This window comes from Dipteris shenzhenensis, chromosome 9 (assembly GCF_047967505.1).
Source record: "Dipteris shenzhenensis isolate YYH24624 ecotype China chromosome 9, Dip_SZ_1.0, whole genome shotgun sequence".
Taxonomy (NCBI): Eukaryota; Viridiplantae; Streptophyta; class Polypodiopsida; order Gleicheniales; family Dipteridaceae; genus Dipteris; species Dipteris shenzhenensis.
In genome coordinates, this window is record NC_141604.1 from 17,656,278 (window position 1) to 17,683,091 (window position 26,814).

Genomic DNA, 26,814 nt, shown 5'->3' on the forward strand with positions numbered 1-26,814 from the left:
GATGGTCTTCATCCTAGACAATATGGTTTTGTTCCAAGAAGGCATATACGTGATAATATCTCCAATACTCTCATTGCAATGGAATATGCTAAATATTTAGCACAAGATGTTTTGGTCATGCAAGTGGATGTGACAAAGGCATTTGATATTATACAGTGGGATTATGTCTCTCAAATCATGTCTAGACTTGGTTTTGGCCCATGATTTTGGCCCAAAGGTAGTTAATGTCATTTATTGGCTTTACTCAAATTCACTGCTCAATGCTTTATAGGGAATCATTTGTCTAAGTCCTGGACTCTGGGACGATCAATTCGACAGGGATGCCCCCTCAGTGCTTTGCTCTATGCTATTGCTTCTCATCCTTTTCTTCTTTATATGGATCATTTGATAGATACTAGATAGCTTGTGGGGCTTCAGATTCCTGGATCACGGCCTTTCATTGCACAGGCTTATGCAGACGATTCTTTCTTCATGCCAAAAAATTATCCTCTGGAGCTTCGCTTATTGATGGGTACCCTTTCTGATTTTGGATTGGCAGCTGGTCTAAATATGAATTTTCAAAAATCAAAGCTCTTGCCTCTCAAGGATTGTGACTGGCATGCTCTTCTTTGGCCAGGTCAGATTATTCATCTTAAGAACATAGTAAGACATTTGGGTTACCCAATTGGCTGGAAAATCAGCAATAAGCAACAAATGTCTTGGGTATTCAACAAAATTTAGGACAAATTAGAATATTGGAAGATCTCCACTTGGCCTTTGCATGTGCGGCTTCAAATTGTCCAGTCCATTGTTTTAGCTTATGTCCATTTTTACCTGCCTTTACTACACTGGTCATCTCGAGATCTCTCTTCTTTTATGTCTCAAGCTATGGAGATTTTTTGGAAAACTAAGCTTCATAAAAAAGCTTTGAGGTTGCTCAAAATGGACCTACTTTGGTCTCCAAGGATGCATGGAGGTTTGAATATTATAAACATCAAATTTCATGTGTTGGCAAGAAAGGTCACTATGCTAAGGGGTTTTTTAAAACAAGAGCAGCCATGGTCTATTATGTTGGCGTTTTTGTGTGGCCATCTAGATGCGCACAAATGCTTATGGGCATTAGCTTGTTGATACATGGGAAAGTAGTACTTGGCAAGTTTCAAGGTAAAATACCTGGTTGTCCATTTTCTACTGCCTTGATTTAGGATTGGAAGCAGGTGCTCTCTCGTATCAAATGGTCTCCCCATCCTGCTTCTATAGCTTCATCTCTTCGACTGGAAAGCCTTCACTGGAGTGCTATTTTTTGCTCTCCTCTCGCTGTACAACAACCAATCAGGGCCTACAATCTCATGAAGTTCGGCATCCAGATAATTGATGATGTGGTAGATATTCACGGTCATATTCTCTCTTTTTTGGTAGCTTGTCAACAATACAATCTTGGGATGCATCAGAGGCCTATATGGAAAGTTATTGTAGATCTCTTACTCCCTCTTGTTTTGATTCCACCATTGGAAGTAAGGGACAGGCTTCTGGCATCTTCAATCTTTAAGTCCAGGCTCTCAATCTTTGTATTTATTGACTTCATGTGTAGCTCAAAGGAAAGCTGGTACAATTTTCCCAGCTACAATCTACCACCCAATATCTCTAGGCCCTTAACAAGCACAAAGTACCGAATAACTGGGCGATCGGAAGTACCAAACAACCAGAAATACGAATAGTTGGGCATCCCAGAAGTACCAAACAACTGGGCAGCCAGAAGTATCGAGCAAAAAAAAATACAGTGAGAATAAGGCACACACGTATGACAAGAGGCAAGCTTGTGTGGATTAGACACAGCTTACATAATCATAGTGGGAATGAAATAACAACCTCTTTGCTAGGGACTACATCACTTAGCCCAAAAGACCAATAAGGAATTTTCTTTGGAGTGGTTCAGATGGTTTGGTAGACACTAGAGCTAGGGTGGCTTGGGATACCTTGATCCTTCCCATATGAGAAAGAGGCATTAATATTATGGTCCCAAAGCTATAGAGCAAATCCTTACTATGTAAGATGGTGGTCGGACATCTTATTCTAGGGTAGAAACCTTGGGAGGATTTTTTCATTCCGTGCATACATTCTTGTTCTCCTTCCATAGGTGGAGATTGGTTGGACAGTACTAGGTGGATGTTTACCTCAGCCCATCTCACGACCCTCTGTTCCCCTCATATGGATGCCATCTTGAAAGGTTGGTCTAGCTTCAAGAATACTTTCCAAGAGTTCTGAATACCTCTCAGGAAGATATTAATAGGTAGCCTTTCACAGCATACTTGATGAGCATGGTAGACCTTTGGGGTGTTCTTATTACATGTAGTGGTCTAGATGGGAGAGAGGTCTAGTTTCCTTTATGGGATCTTGGCTAGAGAGATTTCAAAATACTTCCAATTGATTGACAATTCCAATAAGCAAGCCACTTCACAGGAAGTGCAAGGAGGATTCAATAGATGGATGTATCTATACCTACCAATTGGGATCCTAGGTGACAAATACCATTCTCATGCCACTTGGCTAGGAGTCTTCAAAAGATTAGGAATCCCTCTTTAGGTCATATGATTTTCACATTCAGATAGGGATACACCTTGGTGCTTGATGTTAAATCTAGGGGTAGGTTCTCAAGATCCTTGTAGGATATACTTATGCATTTTCTCTTTCAGCCTGTTTGGGTTGTAGGCCATGTGGAGTAGAGTTTCATGGATTTAAGATTGTATGTAGACCCTAACCCAATCACATTCGCTCTTGGAGACTTTGGATTTATGGAGAGGTACCAATTAAGTACTTGTAGTGGGATCATAGGGAATGGGAATGGATTATGCAGAGTATGTTAAGAGACCCCCCTTCTTTTGATACACAACAATGAGTAAATGCCAATAAATTTTAGCCTAGCTTGAGAGACTAGAGGTCTACTAGAGTGCCTCATTGGGAGAAATTTCACATTTCTATTGACTTGCAAAAATACTTTAGAAGCAACTCTGAAAATCCCTGAGGAATAGAAAGATCACTCTTTTCTTTTGTCTTTCTATACATGGAGGGATTGCAACGAACTAGTGGAGGCCGAGGTTTGATGTAGATTCTACTTGTACTCATTGCCTTTCTACTAAGGAGTCCATCTAACACTGTCTTTGGGGCTGGAAAGGGATTGCTAAGCTATTGATGTATACTTGTATATGGCAATGATTTTTAAATTGTAAGAATGAACTATGTTGGTCTCTATTGATCTTCCACATAGACCTGCACATGAATCAGTGGATACGTCTTGGAAGAGTATGGTGAGCATATTATCTTGGCACATTTGGACATCTAGATGTACCGAGATCTTGGATGACTCCTTGGTTCATCCTATTGACACCTTCGCTCTAGCATCTAGATAGACACAACACATACTTTTATGGTAATATGGGTGGGAAATGCAGGGGTCTTTATGGGAAGCCTCCACTAAGAGGGCAATATTTCTCAAGGAACAGAGTGGCACTCCTTTCTTCTTGAAGTCATGTATAGTGTTGAGGTGGCAATTTTATCCTCAACTTTGGTTGTTTCCTTGCTTCTTTTAGGAGTTTATTTTGGCTCTTCTATGGTGTATTGATTGCATTGCATGATGCTTTTCTCCCTTGAGTTTTCTCCAGGGAAGGTCTCTCATACAAGATAGAAGTCATTTTCTTGCAAAACAAATTAAAAAGGCTAGACAAGTTGAAGTCCAATCTCAAAATGCCTTGAAAGAATTGGGTTTTTAAGGCAAGCTTGGTTCCAATGAAAAGTGGTGCAATATTTTTTTAATGCGAGGACACCCTGAAGAAAAGTGTTGAACTATGCACTACAACACCTATAGTGAATTTGGGCCCAACATGATGATTTTGAGTGTTGGCATAATGAAAAATGCACTATAGATTTTCATTAGGTGACACAAGAAGCTAATCCTAAAGACAAATGCCCACTGAGTTCTGAGCAAGGCAAAGGCAAAGGAAAGAATGAAGAAGACAAAGCCCATCATAGATTCACTATTAAATTTGAGGTGAGAATCACTTCAATGCTGACTGAAAAATATGACAGGGGCATCTCAAGATGCTCAAGAGCAACACTGAACATAAGGAAGTTGACTCCAAATGTCAAGCTATTTTGGTAATTGTAGACTCCGTTGATGCCGATGTAGTAACTAGATCCCAAGGTTCATTTAGTAGCCCCCAAGAAGAGTCCTCCAATAGCCAAGGACATTAATTAGAAAGATAAAAAGCAAGTGGCAACAAAATTGGCTAAATAATTAAAGGATCAGGCACATGCAAAGTGTTGAGATATCGAGCTCCACTCGCGATATGCCAGGGTGACCGTTGTGCATTTATGTCACCGACTTGTTAGCTGGAGATGCGGTTGGTACACCGCCCACGAATAATAGCTGGATGACAGCTATCCTTATCTACTCTAGTTTGTGGCTCAGTTAGTATGCCACCTTAGTTAGTTGAGTTTGGTTTTATGACCCACATATAGGGTTCTTCTATTTCTTTGTACTAGAGTTCTTTTGGCTTTTCACAACTAAGAAGAGGAAAACTGTTTTTCAGCCTCCACCTTTGTGTGTATTCCCCCATTGTGTATGTGAGAAAGCTGCAAGTGAGATCCTTCTCTCTCTCCCACTATCTTCACATGGTATCAGAGCCTTGTTCATGGTAAGGAGCTCAAGAAAGCAAACCAAGTTCACGGTGTCCGCGTAAGAGGACCAGTGTTGCTTTCCTATTTCGAGTTTGGGAGCAAATCTTTGCAGGTAGCACAGCCAGAAGTGCAAGAGTGCACTATCTCAAATTGAGACACCCTTCGCAGTGTGGCGAGAGCGCAGTATATGCTGCGGGAAAGGGGGAAGCCCTTGGTGAAATTATTTTTTCGTTTCGAGGTCATTTCAAGGCCTATTTTGGTGGCGGAAGTTTTCCACAGGCACTCAGGAAAGTGCCTTGTTTTTGCTGTGCAACCATTGTTCTACTTTATTTTTCTGATTCGAGGCCGTTTCGGGGCCCGTTTTGAAGGCGGAAGTTCTTCACAGGCACTCTGAAATAGGCCCTATTTTTGCTATGCGACCACTGCTCGGCTGGTCGGTGAAAAGTTGCCGCAGAAATTGCATCGTATGCCTGTGTGCAGAGATATTGGGAGTTGCAGAATCATCCTTGTTGCCTGTTGATGCAAAATCATCACTAGGAAGTGACTGTGTGGTCAAATACCACTTTCGTCAGTTTTGCAGATCTGCCTGTGTGAGGCAAAAGCTGTGTTTTTTGCAGTGACAGAATATTTTGCAGTGTTCTGTAATGGTGTCTGATTCTCTTTCATAGATTGTCACAGAAAATCTTGACAAGAACAACTTCCAGGCATGGAAGTTTAGAATGACGAATTTCCTTATGGGAAAAGGCTATTGGGAGTTCGTTACAGGAAATGAAGAAGAACCTGTTCTTCCTAATGCTCTAAATCAACAAGAAATGCAGGCATGTAAAGGTTTGCATGAGAGAGCTAGAAAAGTTATGTACTGGCTGTCTATCAGTATTTCGGACTCTATGATTGTGCATATTCAGGATGCAAGTATGCCAAAGGAGGCATGGGATACTTTGGCAAAAATGTACAGCACAAATACGCAAGCCAGGAAAATGCACTCAAACAGGAGTTGCATAATGTGCAGAGAGAAAATTTGAGCATAAATGACTGCCACATGAAGGTGAAGAAAATTGCAGATGCACTTGCTTCCATTGGGTCGCCAGTGGAAGATGATGATCTAGTTTCTGTGACCTTGAATGGTCTAGGAAAGGATTATGCACAATTCTGGACATCCATTGCCGTCCGTGAAAAATTTCCTGATTTTGAGGAGTTGTTTGCTCTTCTAATTTCTAAAGAACAGAGAAATGGGGGTGCATCTTCTTCAGGAGGAACTTCAAAAGAAACTGTCTTCTACTCAAATGCTGGAAGAGGTAGAGGCAGAGGTAGAGGAGGCCGACGATCTGTAGGCCATGGTAGAAATCAAAATATGCAGGAAACTCAAGAAAACCAGTCCTATGCAAGAGGACGTGGTAACTCTAGAGGCAGGGGGAGCCAAAGAGGCCGTGGTGGATGGCAGAGAGGCCAAAATGCAAACAGTAATGTTGAATGCTACTATTGTGGTAAAATGGGTCATATGGCTAAGGACTGCTACAAAAAGCAGAATGACATTATTAATGGAAAATTGCAGCAAGGCAATTATGCATCTTCCAGTAGACAAGGTGATGACAGAAATGAGCATCTATTTATGGTGCAACATATGACCAATTCTGTGACAAGTGCAGAAGAACAAAATAATGTGTGGTATGTTGACTTAGGTGCGTCAAACCACATGACAGGTCATGCAGAATGGATGTAGGATGCAAGGAAAATGGAAAAGCCAGGATTTGTGGAGACTGGTGATGATACTGCACATCCTATTGTGCAGATTGGTAAAATTCCTTTGTCTATGCAGGATGGGAAAAAGAAATACCTGTTTGATGTATTTCATGTCCCGAACATCACCAAGAACCTGGTTTCTATTGGTCAAATGGTCGAGCAGGGCTTGCAAGTCAGATTTAATCCTCATGGATGCTTTGTTGAGGATATGAAAAATATCGGTCGCTTGATAGCAAAAGGAAAGAAGAAGGGTAGGATGTTTACGTTGGATGTGGACATGCCTGAATTGAGTGCCGCAATGTTTGCACATGGGACCGGTGTAGTTGCAGATATTGATATCTGTCACAAACGCATTGGTCATGTTAATATACAGCGACTTAAATCAATGCAAGCCCAAAATATTGTTGTAGGATTGCCTAAATTCAAGGTTGCAAAAATGCATAAGGTTTGTGAAGCCTGTTAATTTGGAAAACAGGCAAGGAAACCATTTCCTAGGCATGTTCAAGAGAGTAAAAAGCCATTGGAATTAATCCACTCTGATGTGTGGACTACTAAAGCTGCATCTATTGGAGGCTGTCACTATTTTGTCACATTTATTGATGACTTCAGCAGAAAACTTTGGGTGTATTTTATGAAAAAGAAAAGTGAAGTGTTTGGGCACTTCAAAGCTTTTAAAGCTATGGTTGAAAAAGAAACAGGCCTGCAAATAAAATGCCTAAGGTCAGATGGAGGGGGAGAGTACCTCTCAAATGAGTTTGCAAGGTTCTTATAGGAGCATGGTATAAAGCAGCAATATTCATGCAGTCATACCCCACAGCAAAATGGAATTGCAGAAAGGAAAAACAGGCATATTGGAGAGGTATCTCGGGCCATGCTAAATGAAAAAGATCTACCAGATTATTATTGGGTTGAAGCAGTTGCTACAGTAGTTTATATAATGAACAGGACTCCCACTGTAGCAATACATGGCATGACGCCAGAGGAGATGTATACTGGTAGGAAACCAGACATTTCTCATTTGAAAATTTTTTGTTGCATTGCCTATGTTCATGTGCCAGATGAGTTGAGGTCCAAGTTGGATCCAAAAGCTGAGAAGTGCATCTTTATTGGTTATTCTCTGCAGCAGAAAGGGTATAGATGCTATAACCCTTCTACACGTAAGTTCACAGTAAGCAGAGATGTTGTTTTTGATGAGATGAACAGCTGGTATAAACCAGTAAATGTAATGATTGATGTAGATGCACAAAATGGTAATGCTGCACAGAATTCACAGCAGCAATCACAAAATATTAGTGGACCTAGAGTGTCCTCTAGCAGTGGTTCACATACTTCACCATGGACAAGCAGATTGAGATCAGGAGAATCTCCTCAAAGCAATGTAGAGAGTGGTATGCAGGTATCACGAAAAGGAAAAGAGAAGGTAGATCAGCCCATGTTTGATGTGAATGCAGGTCACTCTTATGTGGATGGTGAATCCAGTGGCTCAGAACATAGCATTGATGATGAGTTGGGTATTCCTTCTGTTGTTACACCTGGAGTAAGGAAGACCAGGGATGTTTTCAGAGCACCTGGAAGTGAGTCTATTTTGCACAGGTCTACCAGGGTTAGGTATCCTATGGATAGGCTGAAATATGATGGATCCATTCACTATGCCTATATGGTCAAAGTGATACAGGAACCAGAACCCACTTCTTTTGAGCAAGCCATGGGAAATGAAAAATGGCAGAAAGCCATGGATGAAGAAATGGATGCCTTGGAAGCAAATGCTACTACATGGGAATTAGTGCCTTTGCCTAAAGACAAGAATGCAATTGGCTGTAAGTGGGTTTATAAGATCAAGCACAATGCAGATGGTTCTGTGAATAGATACAAGGAAAGATTAGTTGTCAAGGGGTATGCACAGACATATGGCATTGATTATGAAGAAACTTTCAGTCCGGTTGCAAGGATGGCAACCATAAGAGAAGCCATTGCTATGGCTGCATCAAAGGGATGGTCTTTACATCAAATGGATGGCAAGAATGCCTTCTTGCATGGTGATTTGCAAGAAGAGGTCTTTATGGAGCAGCCACCAGGTTATGTTCATGCTCTTCATCCTGAGTTTGTTTGCAGGTTGAAGAAAGCCTTGTATGGCTTGAAGCAAGCACCTAGAGCATGGTCTGACAAGATAGGACAGTATCTTGTCACTATTGGCTTTCAGATTTCCAAGGCAGATTTCTCACTCTATGTGAGAAAAATAGAGAAAGGGATTATGCTGCTTGTCATTTATGTTGATGATTTGATCATCACAGGTGATAGTGATGAAGATATCCTTCATGTGAAAATGCTATTGAGGCAGAAGTTTGAGATGAAATATTTGGGAGAGCTGCATTATTTCTTGGGCATTGAGGTGATTAGATCACCAAGTGGGATACAGCTCTTGCAGAGGCAGTATGGATTGGACATGCTATCCAAATATGGGATGACAGGCTGTAAGCCTATTTCAGTTCCTTTGGAGCAGAATGTGAAGCTGAGCATAGATGCAGGTGAAATTTTGGAAGACCCTACTATGTACAGACGCATAGTAGGAAGTTTGATTTATATGACTATTACCGAGCTAGATCTAAGCTATGCTGTTGGATTGGTAAGTCGGTTTATGCAGGCTCCAAGGAAACTGCATTTGTATGCGGCTAGATGCATACTCAGGTATGTGAAGTCCACATTGTAGTATGGACTATTTTATGAGGCTGGGATTCAGATACAGTTGCATGGATACACTGATGCTGATTGGACTGGTAGTACTTCTGATAGACGATCTACCAGTGGATATGTGTTCTCTTTTGTGAGCGCTGCAGTCACCTAGAGCAGCAAGAAATAGCCCACAGTTGCCTTGTTGAGCACAGAGGCTGAGTACAGGGGTGCAGCAATGGCTGCATGTGAGGTAGCTTGGTTGCATAAGCTACTTTATGATATGCATCAGTCTACAAATGGGCCAGTTGTCATTTATTGTGACAACATGAGCAATATACACTTGGCAAATAACCCAGTCTATCCTGCTAGAACAAAGCACATTGAGGTGCATTATCAGTATGTGTGGGAGAAGGTTTTACTAGGTCTTATTGATCTAGTTTATGTCAGCACAGAGGATCAGGTAGCTGACATATTCACAAAAGCATTGGGCACAGAGAAGCTGTGCAAGTTCAGAGACCTGCTTGGTGTGCAGGAATTGGGATTGAGCTCGAGGGGGGGAGTGTTGAGATATCAAGCTCCACTCGCGATATGCTAGGGTGACCGTTGTGCATTTATGTCACCGACTTATTAGCTGGAGATGCGGTTGGTACACCGCCCACGAATAATAGCTGGATGACAGCTATCCTTATCTACTCTAGTTTGTGGCTCAGTTAGTATGCCACCTTAGTTAGTTGAGTTTGGTTTTGAGACCCACATATAGGGTTCTTCTATTTCTTTGTACTAGAGTTCTTTTGGCTTTTCACAACTAAGAAGAGGAAAACTGTTTTTCAGCCTCCACCTTTGTGTGTATTCCCCCATTGTGTATGTGAGAAAGCTGCAAGTGAGACTCCTTCCCTCTCTCCCACTATCTTCACACAAAGGACCTACCACTAGATTCACCCTTGGTTTGCAATCCACCAAGCTAGGTGAGGCTTCAACAAGCAAGTCTAAGCTAGAGCCCAACACCATTAAGTACCGAATCCTAGAAGTGCCTAGACTAGATTTTTTAAAAATGCAAGGCTAAACCATATGGAGATTGATGATTAAAAGTGTGTCATAAATACAAGCATGCAAGAATGGAATTATTACTTAGAGAAGAATAAAACACTTGTATTAAATATAGAACACCTCAAACACTCCTAATGTTCGCCTTGACTAAGACTCCACACTCTTTGAGATTAGCTATACTCAAATGCTTCTGGCATATGTAGAACCTAACAAGACAATACAAGAGGACCTGGAGCTAACTTTGACTCATCCTCTATGTACCTATAGTAGACTCAGGTGGTTGAGATGAACTATCATCCTAATCAAGACCTTGGAACTTGCTGGACCTTTACTACTAATCAGTCTCCCTGTATTGGCCCCTAAGTTGGCCATTCTTGTCAACTTGAAGATGCAGTCAAGAACTTGGAACTTGTTGGACCACTACTACCATTAGTCTCCTTGTGTAGGCCTAAGGTGGCCTTCCCTGTGATCAGCTTGATGGTGCACTTCTTGAATCTTGGTATTGGATCATCTACACTCGAATGGTCTCAATCCAATATCTAACTATAGTTATCCTGCAAGCATGGTTTCCACTCCTAGTGGACAAGGTAACACCACTTTTAACATTTTGACTATTCTTTGCAATAGTTATGGTTTTTTAAGAAATTACTCGGCTCTATTATCACTAAGGCTTCCACCATGTACAATCATATTTTGACAATGTGTAGACCTTCTGATGAGAAATGGATGGAATCACCTTCTAATATTCATTGCTATAGACCGCATCTTGAAGTTCTGGATTTCTTCCTATTGGCTATTAGGCAAGTAGGAGGCAGGTAGCAAGGGCATAGATTGAAGATTGGCATCAACATCCCGAGAAAAAACTAGCAGATATTAGTGGAGTCCACCCTTGGCCACAGTGTCACCAGCTAGTCCACCAAAGCAAGAGGAAAGCAGTGCTAATTAACTTAAAAAGTGCTCCGCAATTCTATTGCTCCAACCGTCAATAGGCAACCCCATTTGTCCCTATAGTAGCGACAAATCTTCGTGCCCAAAGGAAGGAAAATTATCTCTATGCCTTGCCAAAATGAGCCCCCAACAAGCCACCAACTTTAAAATATATTCTCATCCATGAGTGAAGGTAGCTGTGAAGATGCAAAGTTGAGGGGAAATGTTGACTCGAGTTATCTCATCCATTTAGAGTTGCAACCATGCATGCAATATAATTGTAGTTAGCTCAGATTGAGACCATTTGGGTGGAGTTGATCCAACACCACAATGCATCTCTGAGTTAATAAGGAGGGACAATGTAGCCCAACACAAGGAGACCAATTAATAGTAGCAGTCCAATGAGTTTCGAGGTCTTGATTAGAAAGGTGACACACCTCAACTGCTTGAGTCTGTAGGTACTTAGAGGTTGAGTTCAAGTTAGAACGGACTCAATCCACATCCTCTTGTTTGGTCTTATAAGGATTTGTATAAGCTAGAAGCAAGTGAGTCTAGATACTCTCAAAGATTATGGGGTCTCAACCACAGTAAACATTATGAGTGCTTGAGCATTGAATCTGTAGCTATGGCTATTCATATTCAAGTGGTTCTATATTTTAAAAAAGTATTGTTTCTATTGCATGCTTGTATTTATGACAAATGATCTCCATATGGTTTTTCCCATGCAGCACAGACCCTTGATAGATTTTGATGCCTATTTTTGCAACATGAGCACATGTAGTCTCTGCACAATAGGTAACCATAGGAGTGCAAGAGAGAGCATCATTCTACTATACACTTTGCACACACCTTGTACGATACACAACTTCACTAGTCCACTAAGGCTTGAGAAAAATACCATCAACATACCTTTTTCAAAGGCAATATTCGTGCAAGTATGTGTGCGCATGCACACACACATGATCATGTGCACATACATACATACTTTTTTGGTAATTCTTATATTACTAGTGGGAAACCTTAGGAGAGGTGAAAATCCAAATTAAAAAAGTAAAAAAGAGAAAAGTTACACAACCCCATTCTCATAAAAGAGAGGCAAGTGTTGTAGACTTTGAAAAGGAATATGTAACAATTCAAAAAGAGTGGAGGTTGGAATAATCAAACCATCCTCAAATTCCAAATGTGTTGTCTGATATCATGCAAGGTAGAAGGCATAAGCTAGAACAAGAAGTCTACCTTCTTGCATTTGCGGATCACGTTTATAATAGGCTTTTACTAACTAAAGGTCTGGTTCCTTCTGGGATGCTTGCTTCTGAGTGAGTGGCATAACACAAAGCACATGCATAACAAATGGTTCCACATCTTGAACCGATGAGCATATAGTTATTAAACTCAACCACATGATAGTCTTAGGCATCCAAGCTTAAGTCTTGGCCATCCAAATGCATATGGTGCAACTATTGGACACCATCACTAGCCATATCCTCAACAACATGTACAAGCATACTTGCATGAACATGTATGGGCATATCTACAAAAATAGAAGTAGAATAAACAATAGCATCTAGGGTAGCAATAACATGTGGATGAGGAGCTACATTTGTGGCCACATTCTTCACACTGCAAGTGGCATCCCAAAACACCTACCATGAAACATGGACAAGTGATATCAAAATCCATGACATTGGAAGGAACCATTGGCTACACTTAGGAGGGTCCGTAATATACCATATCAAAGGTAGCCTATAAGCTAGGGTGAATAGGTGAAAGGCTAGGGTAGAAGAGATCCTTAGCTACACACGTGTCTACATAATTGCCAAAGGAAGTAAAGGAGCAAGCTAAAAGGTGGCACAAATCAAAGAAGGTCAAGATTGAAGGGTTACCAAAAAACTAGAATATAGAAAAAGATTCTTGGAAAGGGACCTACAAAAAACTTAGCAAAGCTTTACCATGCATTGATTTGGTAGATCTATTGTTTGAGATAGGACAAGAAGGATGTGCATGTGATTATTTCTTTTGAGACAAAGAACATAGATTCTTATATAGTGCAACAAGTTGAAACATCTACAAGTGTGGATTTTAGAGGAACTCACAAAAACCCAGTTAAATAACAAAGCTAGCAAAGGTGAAAGTAGATAGCCCATTTTCCTCTTTTTTTGGCTACCAAGATGGCAAGGCATTGACCAAGGAAAGAGACTCTCAATCTACAATTTGATGTATGATTCCCATTTTTTTAATTTTGTTCTTTTTGTTTAATAGTTATATTGAATAAATGAACCATATTCATGGTAGTTATCTTATTTAATGGTCAAACCAGGTGTAATTGGAATTTCATGTGGCTTGTTCATCTCTTTTAAGACATTATGCAAAAACTTTTTTCTACCCAAAAAAAGAGAAAAAGTCCTATAAGAGATTACTCACACATGTGATCATTAAGAATGTGTAAATATTAGCTAAAACATAGAAAATATAGTACTAATATCTATGGGAAAATGTGTAGGTGTGTTACATTCCCTCCATTGCTATAGAAATTATCGAGTAGAGGCACTCAAATGGGGTAATTTCTCATGAAGCTAAATAAAATCATGATAATAAAAAGAAACTTTCAATCTACCCACTTTGCATTGTTAGTAGGGTAATTCTAAAATTGAAGAAGATATTTATAGTCAAACCATCCTCTTTTCGTATGCTTACCTTGATGAAAATAAATTTGTTCAAGTATGAACACCTAATCCTCATTAACAACCTTTGGTTGAACCTCATCAACAACGATGAATTATGAGATTTTCATCGTAAATCATGGTGACTTGAATAAGCAAATTCACCACTAATCCCAAAAATTAACCCTCCCAACCCCCACATCCTATGAAAGAAACACTCCCACCCCTCATTCCTTTCCCATTCACTTTTGCAAACTCCTTTATTTATGTATCTCTCCTCCATCTCCAAGTTCCATCAAACCACCATATTTTTTGTCCATCTCCATCCCCTTCCCCACCATCACCCCCTCCACTACCCTTTTTTAGTCCATCCTCCACCTTGCACCTCCACTTTCCATCCTCTAGATCCACGACTTTCCACACCATCTCCACACTCTCAACCAACACTTTTTCCATTGACCTCGCCCTCCACTTTCACTTTTTGTTGGGTGATCTCCTCCATCATTCTGCCTCACGAACTCAAGGTACATTCCTCCCCTCTTTTCTTCTCTCTTTTATGTCACCCTGCACCTCTTTTATGTCCCTCTTATTCCACCTTTCCTCTATGCTCTTTTCCATCCCCCCATTCTCTGTCACCCCCTTTTTCTCTTTTCCCCCCTTTTTGATTTTCTGTCATCATCTCCCTCTTATATGCCACCCCCACTTTCCTCTTCCACCCTTTTTCCCATCCATCCCAACCGCCCTCCCCCCCACCCTCTCTCTCTCTCTCTCTCTCTCTCTCTCTCTCTCTCTCTCTCTCTCTCACCTTCCCTCCCCCCCTCCCCTCCCCCATGCTCTCTTCTCTCCCACCTTTCTCTTCTCACACCCCCTTTCACTTCTTGCACCCCCCCCCCCCCTCTCTCTCTCTCTCTCTCTCTCTCTCTCTCTCTCTCTCTCTCTCCACCTCCCCCTCTCCCTCTCCCTCTCCCTCTCACTCCCCCCCTTCTCTCTCTCTCTCTCTCTCTCTCTCTCTCTCTCTCCTCCCATCTTTCTCTTCTCACACCTACCCTCCCCCCTCTCTCTTCTTCCCCCCATTTCTCTTCTCACACCCTTTTTCACTTCTTGCACCACCCCTCCTATTCCCTCCCCACTTTCTCTTCTTTCATCCCTACCCCTCCCCCTCCCCCCCACCCATCCCCTCCCCCCTTTTTCTTTTTGCACCCCCCCCTCCCATCCCCTCTCTACCATTCTATCTAGCCTCACACCCCCAGTCCACCTTCCATTTTCTTATTGCTCTTTCCCCCTCATTTATGACCTCTCTCTCTACCACACCCCCTCTCTATGCTCTCTCTCTAATCTCTTGAGCCACTCCCCCTCATGAAAAATCCCCCTCCCTCTCTCACAATGCCCTCAATATACAACCATCCTCCTAAGAACCACCACTAATGTGGATCCCGAGCTCCAACTGCCACCACTCCATTGTACATGTTGGTCACCTTGGGCGTTACACCATGCATCCGCCTTAGGTGTTGTTCTTATGATGGACTATGGGTGCAACATTGCCATCCTTCAACCACTTTTGTCAAGCCAAGCACATATATGGAATTGAAGAGTAACCAAGAAAATGGCTATGCATAAAGTGACGACAGGATAGACCCATAAGAGAGAATCTTTCGACTCCTTTTGAGACCACACAAACAATAGGAGAAAACCTCAACTGGCAATAGTAGAAAGATATATGGCTTTGCTGGAAATATATGTTCTCCAACCGAATAGAACAAGCTCCTTTGCAACTTCAACATCAACACTACTTGCAGTAGGACTTCAGAAACCACGTCGTTGATAATGGACTCCTTTTGGCATCGGAGACCTTTCAGCCTGTTTGCTGTACTTCTTGTCCATATAGCAAACAGGGATACAAGTGCCAAAGGCAAGAAGGAAGAGGAAGAACATCACCAGGCTCTAATACCAGTTAGGAAATGTAGCACAACTCATAAGGCACAACACGAAAGAAAGATGGGCTGAGACTCATGTTGTTGCTCAAACTAGTGCTGCTACTCTTGGGCGGGGGGGGGGGGGGGTTCCCTCATAAATATATAAGTGTAGCACATGTGTTGAAAAGGTGTTTTAAAATGTTTTTTTGCACATTTTTTTACATATAGAAGGGTATCATTTAAGGTTCAATGTTTTCTTGGGTGCTACCATTTTTTGTATATAGGTATCTTGCTTGACCCATAGCTTATGCATTGCTCAATAGAATTTGACAAACTTTGTCTTTAATAGGGCGTTTTTGATAGATGGGTATCTTTCCTGACCCATAACTTATGCATTACTCAACAGAATTTGAAAAACTCCTAGGGGACCACTATGTAAAAACCCCATATAGCATGCTTGGATAAGGGGTATTTAAAAAAACCCCTACCTACATATTTTAATAACCTTTATACATCTCTTCTATGAATTTCAAGATGATTAATCATTAAAGTATCCCTTATGTATGAAAATTCACTTGTTAAATTTAAAAACCCCTTATGTATGTATATTTTTTGTAACCCCATAAAATTTATAAACCCTTCTATTGATCGCACGTGCTATCTAGCATATTTCTTAGTGACCCCCCCGGGGATAAACTTTGTCTTTAAGTTGTCGTACACATTTCAATCTTGAACATGAGATCATAAAAAATATGGAATATAGATTTGGAATGAGACCGTTGAAGAATTAAAAGTGCTATGTTGCATGTGAGGTATCATCCTGAAGAGTATAGGATATAACAATTTATTCAAAAACATCAAAATTTTGTTCTACACATACATACAAGCAAGTACTCATTCAAAAGTACACTATGTGAGCTTATCTGGAACCAAAGGATACATGCAATTGAGAACATTAGATGTGGTTTAAGAGGCCTCCAACGTTTTGCTAAAATTATGCACACCGATTCGAGGGCACGCTCCATAAATTTCTCTTGTTTTGTTTTAGATGTGGTTTAAGAGGCCTCCAACGTGTGCTTAAATTATGCAGACTCATTTGAGGGCATGCTCCATAACATTTTCTTGTTTTGTTGAAAAGCAAAACTAATTGAAAGAATGAAAGCGAAACTAGTATGACTACTGTATGCCAGTCTTAAAACATTGATAATTGGTGATATTGGTATCTAAATTCACCCTAGAATGTCCAAGAATTTGAAAATGTGCAATTTGTGCATTGGAATATGGAAAAGGGATCCACATCAAGACATGGAGGCTTTAAAAAGGGGCTCTCCTCAAAAGTGAAAGATTAAACTTGAGCCTAACATTTCTAAGGGGTTTCCATTTTCCGAGCTAAAACCCCCGAGCGACGAGCAGACAAAAGGTGGGAGGGGTCAAAATATATAGGCTCAAGTTGTTTTTGGGGAGCAAAAAAATCCAAATTATTCCAACGAATATGTAAGTAAATATGAAACATTGATAAATAGATATAGATATAAATATACCTTTATATAACATACATATATAATGTCCAAGTGGTGACTTATTTTATGACTTTCAAAAATCGTTTCTTTTCCTTTCACCATTGCTTGGATCATGAAATTTTGAGCAAATATCCTCTTTACAGTTCCTCAGGATGACCTAAGAAAAATAAATAGTACCTTTTTAATAGACCCTCTAAGTATATTTTGCCATAGGAATATGGTTTGAAGAGCTTGCCCCAACCCTATTCTACTGGCGAAATACCCTTGGAGAGCCTATGCAGAAGGGGTCATAACTTTTGCTCCTTAGCTTATATTGAGGAGCTATAAAAAGAAAAAATGTTCAAAATTTAATGATCTATGCAATGGTAGGCTTAAAATTATAATTTTTATAGTTATAAAAGAAGTTAAAAATTTCAAGATGTATATGAGAGTTACAACTTCTCCCTAATTCATATTATGTAGGAAGGAGTTCAGTAGAGAGCACATTTCCTTAAAAGTACTTAAGTTTAGAGAATTGGGAATATTTTTAAAATCCCTACCTTGCCTTTCCATATTTGATAATGTATTAGAGATTAATTTATGATCGATTATAATGGCTTCAAGTATGAGGTTTCTAATATCTTTTTCCTACTCATCTAAGGAATAAGGTATACATTGTTATATGAGAGCTTCAAATATGGGATTGCTAAAGATTAGGGAAAGTATTTTAAATTGATTGAATTACCATAATACTCAAAAGATAGTATGGTAGGGAGGCATTTATAGGAGTTTCTAAAGTGTTCACTATTTGTTCATATATAGATGATGTTCTCTAAAATGAGGGTTATAATGAAAAATAAGTATATGGTTCCATAAATGAGAAATTAAGAAAGAATTGTATATTCCTTTGAGAAATATACAAGCATGGTTGGTGTCAAAAACTATCTCTCGGACTTTTCTGCTCGTAGGTTTTTGCTCGGAAACTGTGCACATCCACATTTCCACAATAAAATATGCAATAGACATCCATCAATCAACATGAGTGTGGAAGATGAGGTTCTACTCCCATGTCCACATGCACCTAGCTGCATCACATATGCATGCTCTTGATAATGCATACCTTGATTTGGGGGTTTCATGCCGCATCATTTTCCATTTAGGCATGTGAGCCTCAACGTGTATATCCCATGATTATCTTAATGAAGATATTTGCTAGCATGCTCTAGGATTCCAAACCACCCTTAGAATTGTGCACATGTGACACCAATCATGTGTCATTTGATAAGCAAACTGCATAAGCTACTACCTAGGCCTCCTCCCCATAACTCAATAAAAGGACATGATCAAGGTATTGGAATCACCTCATACATTCACATGGACTCAATCTGCCACCTAAATAGCCACCTCTTTCTCCCATACTTTATTCCAAGTACTTAGTGTCGTATAGGCTATTGCCTAGGTCATCCTCTCCATATCTCAATCAAATTATTGACCTCTATATCATACACAAGTGTATGGACCCCAGGTGACACCTCAATAACAATCTCTCCATATGACTCAATCAAGGTGACTTGATTGAAGTACACTTTGCCTCTGCATATGCTAGGTGTCTCTCTTTCCACATAACTCACTCTAGGTATTCAACTCCACTTAGAATGTCATCTTGGGTACCTCAATCATAAAATCCTAGTGAAAATATCTCAACTGAGGTATCTCTATCAACTGCTTGATTTCTTGCTTTCCCTCATATTTTACATGTCCCATGTTTTTTAGAGGGAGCCAAAGGTGTGAAGCCTTAGCTTCCAACCACCCCATTAAAAATAAATAATTACTCATAGGGGTTGCATCTAAACATATGTAACCATAGGATGTGGATTCAATAGGGATCAACATAATGGATAAAGAAGGAAGATTTCAATCTACAAAATAAACATCTCATACTAGAAAAGGAATGTTGTATCCTTATGTACGTAGGCACTTAAATATTACTCTAATTTGAATACACGTTTTGCACTTTTTTGTAATGTAGTATCCTTACATAAGTAAGGACTTAAATATTACTCCTTGAACGGTGCACCCCCTCAAAAGTTATCGATATAGTATGCACTTTGAATACATTAAATGATTGATTAAAAATATCATATATGTAAAAAGTTCAACTTCACATGCAAAGATTGCAAACACCTTGTTTAATATGATAAAAGTTCATCTTCTTAGGAAGATGTTTTGAAATGCAAACATGTATTTAATGAGCATAAAATCTAGTGCAATAATCAAAGGAGATTTAACAATAATAAGAATGTCACTTGAATTAGATAATGCTTACAAAGCTCAAATTGATATGAATGTAAAAGATTTCACCCATTTGGATGAATTCAAAATGTATACGTAAACTTGGCATAAACTATAAAGAAGTTATTTCATAAGAAGATTCAAAGGATTTGACAAATAGTGATTATGGTATGGATTACTTAGGTGAGAATAGTATGCAAGAAGCAACTAATTTCAAAAGCATAATAGAATGCATGATATAGAAGAAGAACAACACGTTCAAAATCAAAAGAAAACGAGATCAAAGAAATAGGTGCGTGAAGGATTTTAAAACAATGGACTTCAACATCAATCGATTAAACAATTGCAAAACTTAGCACATTGAAAACCTGGGGGGTCCACTAGGGTTTATCGTATGGTACCACGTGAGTGTAAGGGAGGGGGGTTATATAAGGAAAGGAAGGTACATTTTATAAGGTAAGGTCCCATAAATAGGGGGTAGATAAGGGGAATTTTCATATATTTATTGCACAAAGGTGACGTCTCCTTATTACTACTAGTGAATCCCCCGTGATTGAAAATAATATTTTACAACAGAAGATAAGGCTACATGTTTGAGTTAGTATAGATCTATTGGATGATTTATCAACATATATGTGGTCGACATTTCCTCAACATTAGGATGAATATAGTGGAAGCATCTTTGACAATGACATTGCACATGCTTAATCAAAGAGTCAATCAACATAGAATGTTTATTCCAAGATATGCAATTAACAAGCATGACTTTTGGGATACTAATATGCGTAACAATATCAATTTCTAGCAATTGTTGATGACTATTTGATAACTTTCCTATTGGTTTGGGTAATTATCTTGTAGAAATCCAACATATGATTTAAGCAACATTGCCATATGATGGACAACACCATGAAAAAATCAATGTTCATTATAGAAATCCATTTTCATAAGAGAAATCAACCATTTTTTTGAAAAATGCCAAACTCTCAAGTGTAGGTGTGCAAACAAAGTCAACACATGTTGAAAAATCCAAGCCACTCAAAACATATGTAACCTTTTCAAACAAAGGGCACAAGAACATAAATATTTATGTAGAACATAAGGATTCATGCAAACAAGATTTAGATAAACAAAGTGCAAACGTAAAAGAGATGCATGGATTCTTGGATGTAGACAATGAAAAACAAAACATGTTTGACATTTAAATGTCAAATGATTGTGCATCTTATCTTTTTCGTGCAACCACGTCTATGCAAAAGTCGCTAAATCATAACATCTCTTATTTAGGTGCTATACTCTATGATGGAGGAACAAAGTTTGATGACATTCTATCCAAGACAAAGGCAATTTGTTGTGCATACCTCTTATTAAAGCAAAAGAGTCGGGTGCAACTTGGGTTGTTTGAAACGATTTGGAGATGGTAATATATATGAAAAAATAGAGTCATGCAGTAGAGTGCTTCAACCTTTGCATTATCACATGGAATTAAAAAAAAATTGACATGCCAAAAAAGAAAAGAAAACTAACTTAAGCATTAATATCCCCAATTTGCAAGAAAAGGATTAACACGATTAAGCATATATTAAGGAATAGGGTTTAGAAATTATACATTACTATGTTTGACTTTAAACATAAAGGTTTCCACCTATCATAATATTTATGTCCCTATTATGTTAGTAAGCTTATAGTAAGTAGTCCAATCACATGAACATTAACCTTACAATACATAATTCCATCTCCACATTAGTACACAATGTGCTTTGTACCAAGTGGTCGTAAGAAGAACTCTTTGACAAATGGTTTATCTTTACACTCTGAAGTGAGCTTAAGATCAAATGGGCTTCATCTTTTTAAGGTAAATAACAACCAATTTGTATAGCTTTGAATTGAACGAATTCCTCTAAATTTGTTAATGAAAAGGTTATTCCCACTACCCATTGTAAAGTTGAATCTACTTCTCTAAAAGCTATTACAAGTTCAATTTCAAGGTGCTTAAGTTTTCAAGGACTCTTGACATGGCATTAATAAGAGATTTAGCATAAACAATCTAAATTGAAATGCATTATTCTATTGAAAACCTAAATAGGTCCTTCTAAGCAATATTGAGAATAGGCCCTTACCAAAATCAATGAAATGCTTATAAAATTGGAGGAAGTGAATTCTTTGCACTATCAATTCTACCGAATGCTCTTTGTAAATAGATGAGCCAACTTGCAAGCTTGACCCAACCGAGGTTTAATGTCATGTGAATGGCAAATAGGTACCCTCAGCTAAATTCTTGGGGTATTAATTAATTTGTTCGCAAGGGGGGAGTTTGGTTTTGACAAAAATTAAGCCTCATGATATGTAAAGAGAAGTTTAAAAGCTGCGTGATATGTAAAAATTAAGCTTAAAAGCTACGAGATAGGAGGGCAGCTTCTTCTCTCCAGAAGCTTCTGCAGCTTCCTATAAAGCCCAGATAGGCTTAAGAGAGGAAGGTTATGCAAGAGGAGGGCATGTGAAAGGCTCTCAAAGGAGGAGGGCGTGTGAAAGCCTCTCCATGCCTCAAAGGGGAGAGAGGGGGATGGAGAGGGAGCTGAGGGTGGGATAGGAGTGGAGAGGAGCTGAGAACATAGGTTAATTGAGGAGGAGAATGCAAATTGAGGCAAAAGACGTAGGTTAATTGCTCGGCAAAAGAGAGAGATGAGGAGGTGAATTAATCGAGTAGCAAGCGGAGCTGAATAGAGAGTTTATAAAATATATCCTGGCGATGGCAAAATTTGGAAATAAACGTTTAAATTTGCAAATACAAGATTTTATTGAAATTATGTAGGGCTTTTTAATCTTTGGTTTTCAAGGCAATTAAAGCAAAAATATAACTAAAATGCCACTGCCAAATTCAATAAAAGAAATTGAAAATTTGAACTTAAAGGTCTTTGTATCTATTTCAATAAAAAACATGCAAAAATGTTGTTTGTGAAATTTTGAATGCCGATCTGCTTGACCCGTCAATACGGCAAAAGGCTTTCCCATCCGGGCTGTGCCTATCACGTTATTCCTCCTCAGCTCTTTTGATTTCAGTAAAAAACAGAGAAGACTGTGAATTAATGGGGCAGGTAAGGAAATGGTCAAATCGACCACGAGTGCGTGCCATTCCTGCATGCACCCTACAAAATTCTTTGAAATCTTAATAGGCGAGAGTCGAGCCGATGAGCATCTTTCGACGTGTGGTAGGCGAACGACAAGCAGGACTTTGATCTTGACGGAGAGGTATAACTATTCCAGACTCCAGTCACTAGATAATAGATCAGCTCGTCCACGGTAACAAAGTAATCAGAGCCGTAATCAAAGCAGTACGTGCGCGGAAGAATTAGGTTTCTTGAAGGGACAGTGAGTGAGTGCCCATCAATCAATCAGTCCAATTGCCGGTCCCCTGAGTTCACTTTGTTTATTTGTGATTCCAATCTTGGGAGGATCCAGCGTTGTGGCATGCACAAATGTCCCGCCACTCAGGAGTCAGGAGTCAGTGAGTGCCTATCACATTCCTTCACCCGCTGATTCCTGTGTACAATTAACTTTAGTCAACCTCGCACCTTGTAGTAGCACAGGCAATGAGGCAAGCTGGAGCAGCATCTCTTTTTCTGCCATGCATGCTCGCCTCACCTTTGTGAGTCGTGAGTCACCCAATAACCTAAAGTTTCAGTTCAGTAACGACCGTCACGACTCACAGCTCTTTGATAACATTAATCTTTCTGATTCTTTTGCCTTAACGTTATGTACCTTCGTGAATCGTCAAGTCTTCGAAAGCGAATTGGAAATCTGGAACACGCTGAAGAACACGGAGTAAGAGAATTCCTCTTAAATTGCCCTCCAGTCAGGATCGAGTCTAGCTCGTCTACCAAATACGGATCCCGTATTCAGCACCGGGGCCAACCCGCACTAGTAGAAGCTACTTTTTTCTGGTGCCGAAGCCAAAGATCTGCTGCGTACTTCAGTTAGCTTTACACACGAAAGGCTGCATGATCTCATCTGATCAGGCGTCCCCCCAGTCTCGCCAGACTCCTATAACAGTTTCATGTGGCTCACTCTGGATTAGGATTCAGGATGCGCGCTTCGGCCCTTGTCTTTCTACACCAAGTGCATCAGCTTCAACGGTAGACCTCAAGGCTCATAGCTTAACGTTGCAGGACGACTTCTCCAAGGCGCAACATTGCTCTTCATTTTTTCACTCCCTCGACATCCTCAGCATTTGCTATTCGAGAGTCGAATGTCGACGGAAATGAGCTGAAGCCTTTTTACGGGTTCTCGGCTTTGCATGTTCGTCGTTTCGCCCCGTCGGCCTGATCATTGAATTCAAAAGCCGTCACAACGGAGATCAAAATGGCGACACGACACTTCGTTTTGCTCGAAGCGTTACAGCCAGTTCCGGCGCCTTCCTCTGCGCACCCAACTTCCGTGGTTCAGGCTGTACCAGGAACAAATAATGCCTTGCCAAGCAGCACGTTCGCAGGTTTTGGCCCCTCCTCAAGCTCCACCCCGGTCGACCCCTTGTCGGATTCCTTCCATCCAAGCATTGCAGTTATCATTGGAGTTCTGAGCACAATGTTCTCTTTGACTTTTCTTATTCTTCTATATGCAAAGCATTGCAAGAGGAGCCCGGTAAACATGTATGGACCGGATGATGTAACAACTCCAATACCTGCCAGTACTCTCCTTATAGGACGCGATTCTGGCCTAGATCGAGCCGTCGTGGAGGCGCTGCCGATGTTTAGCTTCTCTTCTTTGAAGGGCATGAAGGAGGGCCTTGAATGTGCAGTTTGTTTGTGCAAGTTCGAGAACACAGAGATTCTCCGCTTGCTTCCAAAGTGCAAGCATGCCTTCCACCTCGACTGCGTGGATGTTTGGTTGAACAACCACTCCACGTGCCCGCTGTGCCGCTATCGGGTTGATCCACAGGACACACTTGTGGTGGAGGAATACTTGGCAGGACTTAAGCCGAGCGAGGTCGAAGAGCTTGGGTCTTTCAGAAACAACACAGCGGCAAGGGTTTCCACGTCTCAACTCAGTGGTAATATCGAACGCGCATTTCAACTCTATGTACAGCGAGACAATGAAGCAGCAGATCTATCGAGCTGTTGGCGTGGTAGTGGCAGTAGAAGGAAGGATGGATTTGGGAGCGAGAGAAGAACGGGCACTTTCGACAGCGGCGGAAGAGATAGTCTGAGTGGGTATCTTGGAAGCGAGCGATCGGGAAACAAACGAAACCAGCTGAACGCTAGTGAAAGAAAGAACGGATCGACGCTTGCGGACCTGACAGAGTACGATGAGCAGCTGGCGCGACGTTTGGGTCATCGTATTATAGTCTCGGATATGGTGTTCCAGCATAGGTGGAGCGACTTTCTCCCTTCGGACGTGCCGTTCTACAACGCCAGAACGGTGCAGTTGGGGTGTGGCGGGGGTCTATGTGTGAGCTCGGAGATCAAAAGCGGTAGCGTGTCAGCAAGAAGGGTGGTGGTTGAAGGAGGAGCAGCAGTGGAGTACGTGGAGATGCAGCTACAATATGGGGAGCAAGGGAGGGATGCAATCACGGGAGGCAGTCGAAGGATGTCGTGCAGCAGCAGCAAGGTGGCGGATGAAGAGGAAGCGATGGCGGAGCTGGACGTGAAGCTGAGGGCGGCGTCGATGGAGAGGAGGGAGGGAGTGGGAGGGAGGCGATGGCTGATGAGCCAGCAGAGGTCGATGTCTGAGATGTCTGGTCTGGAGAGGGTGGCGCAGGCGTATCAAGGCAAGGTACAGATGCAAGCTGCGGCGGATGATAAGACGAAGCGCTGGTTCTCAACAGCTCGAAGGACCTTCAAATGGCTCATGGGCTCGCCACCTCCACCTTCAGCTGCTAGTGCTCCTCCTCGTCCAACCTGCTGAGATTGCTCCTCCCATGATCTCCTCCTATTGCTCCTCCCATCTCCTACTGCTGCTCCTCGAGACCTTCAACCTTCTCCTCTCATCTTCTGCTACTGCTCCTCAAAACCTTGAACCTCCTCCTCTCATCTGCTACCACTGCTCCTCATCACCTTGAACCTTCTCCTCCCATCTGCTACTCCCGGTCCAAAACCTTCAACGCTCTCCTCCCTCCCGCCTCCTACTGCTCCTCCCACCTGCTCATGGCGCCTCTGTCACTTCTCCATCAGCACTATCACCTCCTACTGCTCCTCCCACTTCCTCCCACCTCCTACTGCTCCTCTCATGGCGCATCTATCACCTCTCCAATATCCGCACTATCACCTCCAACTGCACCTCCTCCCGCCTCCTACTGCTCGACCTCCCACCTGCTCATGGCCCCCCTATCGCCTCTCCTCCCACCTCCTACTACTCCTCCCACCTGCTCATGGCGCCTTGCTCGCTTTTGCTGTCACCAATTAGACTGCTGATCTCAGCTATCAGAGCTCCACGCACATGGCTGATGGCGCCTCTATCATCTCTCCTCTCAGCCTTGCTCTCTTTTGCTGTCACAAACTTAGACTGTAGATTCGGCTTGCTTCTCGGTTTCTGCTTCACTAGGTGATTTACCAGCTGCAACACCCACACCTCACCTTTCACGCTTGCATGTGAAAAGCCTCCATATCTTCCCAACAGGACCCCCTCAATGAGCTCCTCTTTGTTGGGAAACATCCGTGTTGCTGCCCTCCACGATATGGAATCTTTTCTCAGGATGCAATGCTCTTTTTCATCAGGCCCTTGAGCGCATGGACTCGATTTCCCAACACTCCTCTTCTTCGTTGGGAAAAATCATTGTATCACTCTTGATGATATGGAATCTTTGAGTGCTCTTTTCTTGATCCTTTGCATGCTAGGCAATTCATTTGGTGTGCTTCTTTTCTCTTTGGCTTATTCAATCTACTCAATTTGCAAAGTTGATTGAGAACACGAGGAGAGTTACGAGAAGCCCTGAAATTTGAAGCCTTCGACCTTCAAAGCCCTTTAGGCGTTCTAGGGAAGGCCATTGGAAAAATTGAGGTCGCAAATGAAGGCCAACAATTGAAGAAGGTTGCAAAATTTTTCATATAAATGCATGTATTTACCCCTATTTACTTACTTTTGAAGGACAATGACAAATTGTGTCCTTCAATATGAAGGTTAAGGTAGGCCTTCAAATTTCACGACTAGTTACGGGGGACTCATTAAACTAAGGTTGAGAAGGAATGATGAATCCCTCCCATATGCATAGGGAGGCACCATAGTGCCATTTTAAGGAGAGCAACTTCCCTTCCTTTTGGTATAGCCAATATTGACTTTGTGTTTTTTCTTCTTCAAAAAGGCACACCCCTCAAGTGTAGTCGGTTTTTCTTCTTTCAACTATTTCAGAAAGCCATCCAATTCTCTTAGCAAGGTACATGTCCAATTAATTCCATAGATTTTAGGGCCGATAACATTTTC

The 26,814-nt window shown here is 41.0% G+C and overlaps 1 protein-coding gene across 2 annotated transcripts; it reads left to right on the forward strand.

Moving 5' to 3' along the window:
- Positions 1 to 23,178: 23,178 nt before the first annotated feature.
- LOC147898308 (RING-H2 finger protein ATL43-like) lies at positions 23,179 to 26,290 on the forward strand. 2 transcript variants are annotated; one of them, XM_087379648.1, is made up of 2 exons: positions 23,179 to 23,890; positions 24,022 to 26,290. In XM_087379648.1, the coding sequence occupies exons 1-2, from the start codon at positions 23,864 to 23,866 to the stop codon at positions 25,300 to 25,302; spliced, it is 1,308 nt and encodes a 435-aa protein (XP_087235774.1). In that variant the 5' UTR covers positions 23,179 to 23,863; the 3' UTR covers positions 25,303 to 26,290. The 2 variants fall into 2 exon arrangements, with proteins under 2 accessions (XP_087235774.1, XP_087235773.1); XM_087379647.1 differs by having other exon boundaries at positions 23,179 to 26,290.
- The last annotated feature ends 524 nt before the right edge of the window (positions 26,291 to 26,814 follow it).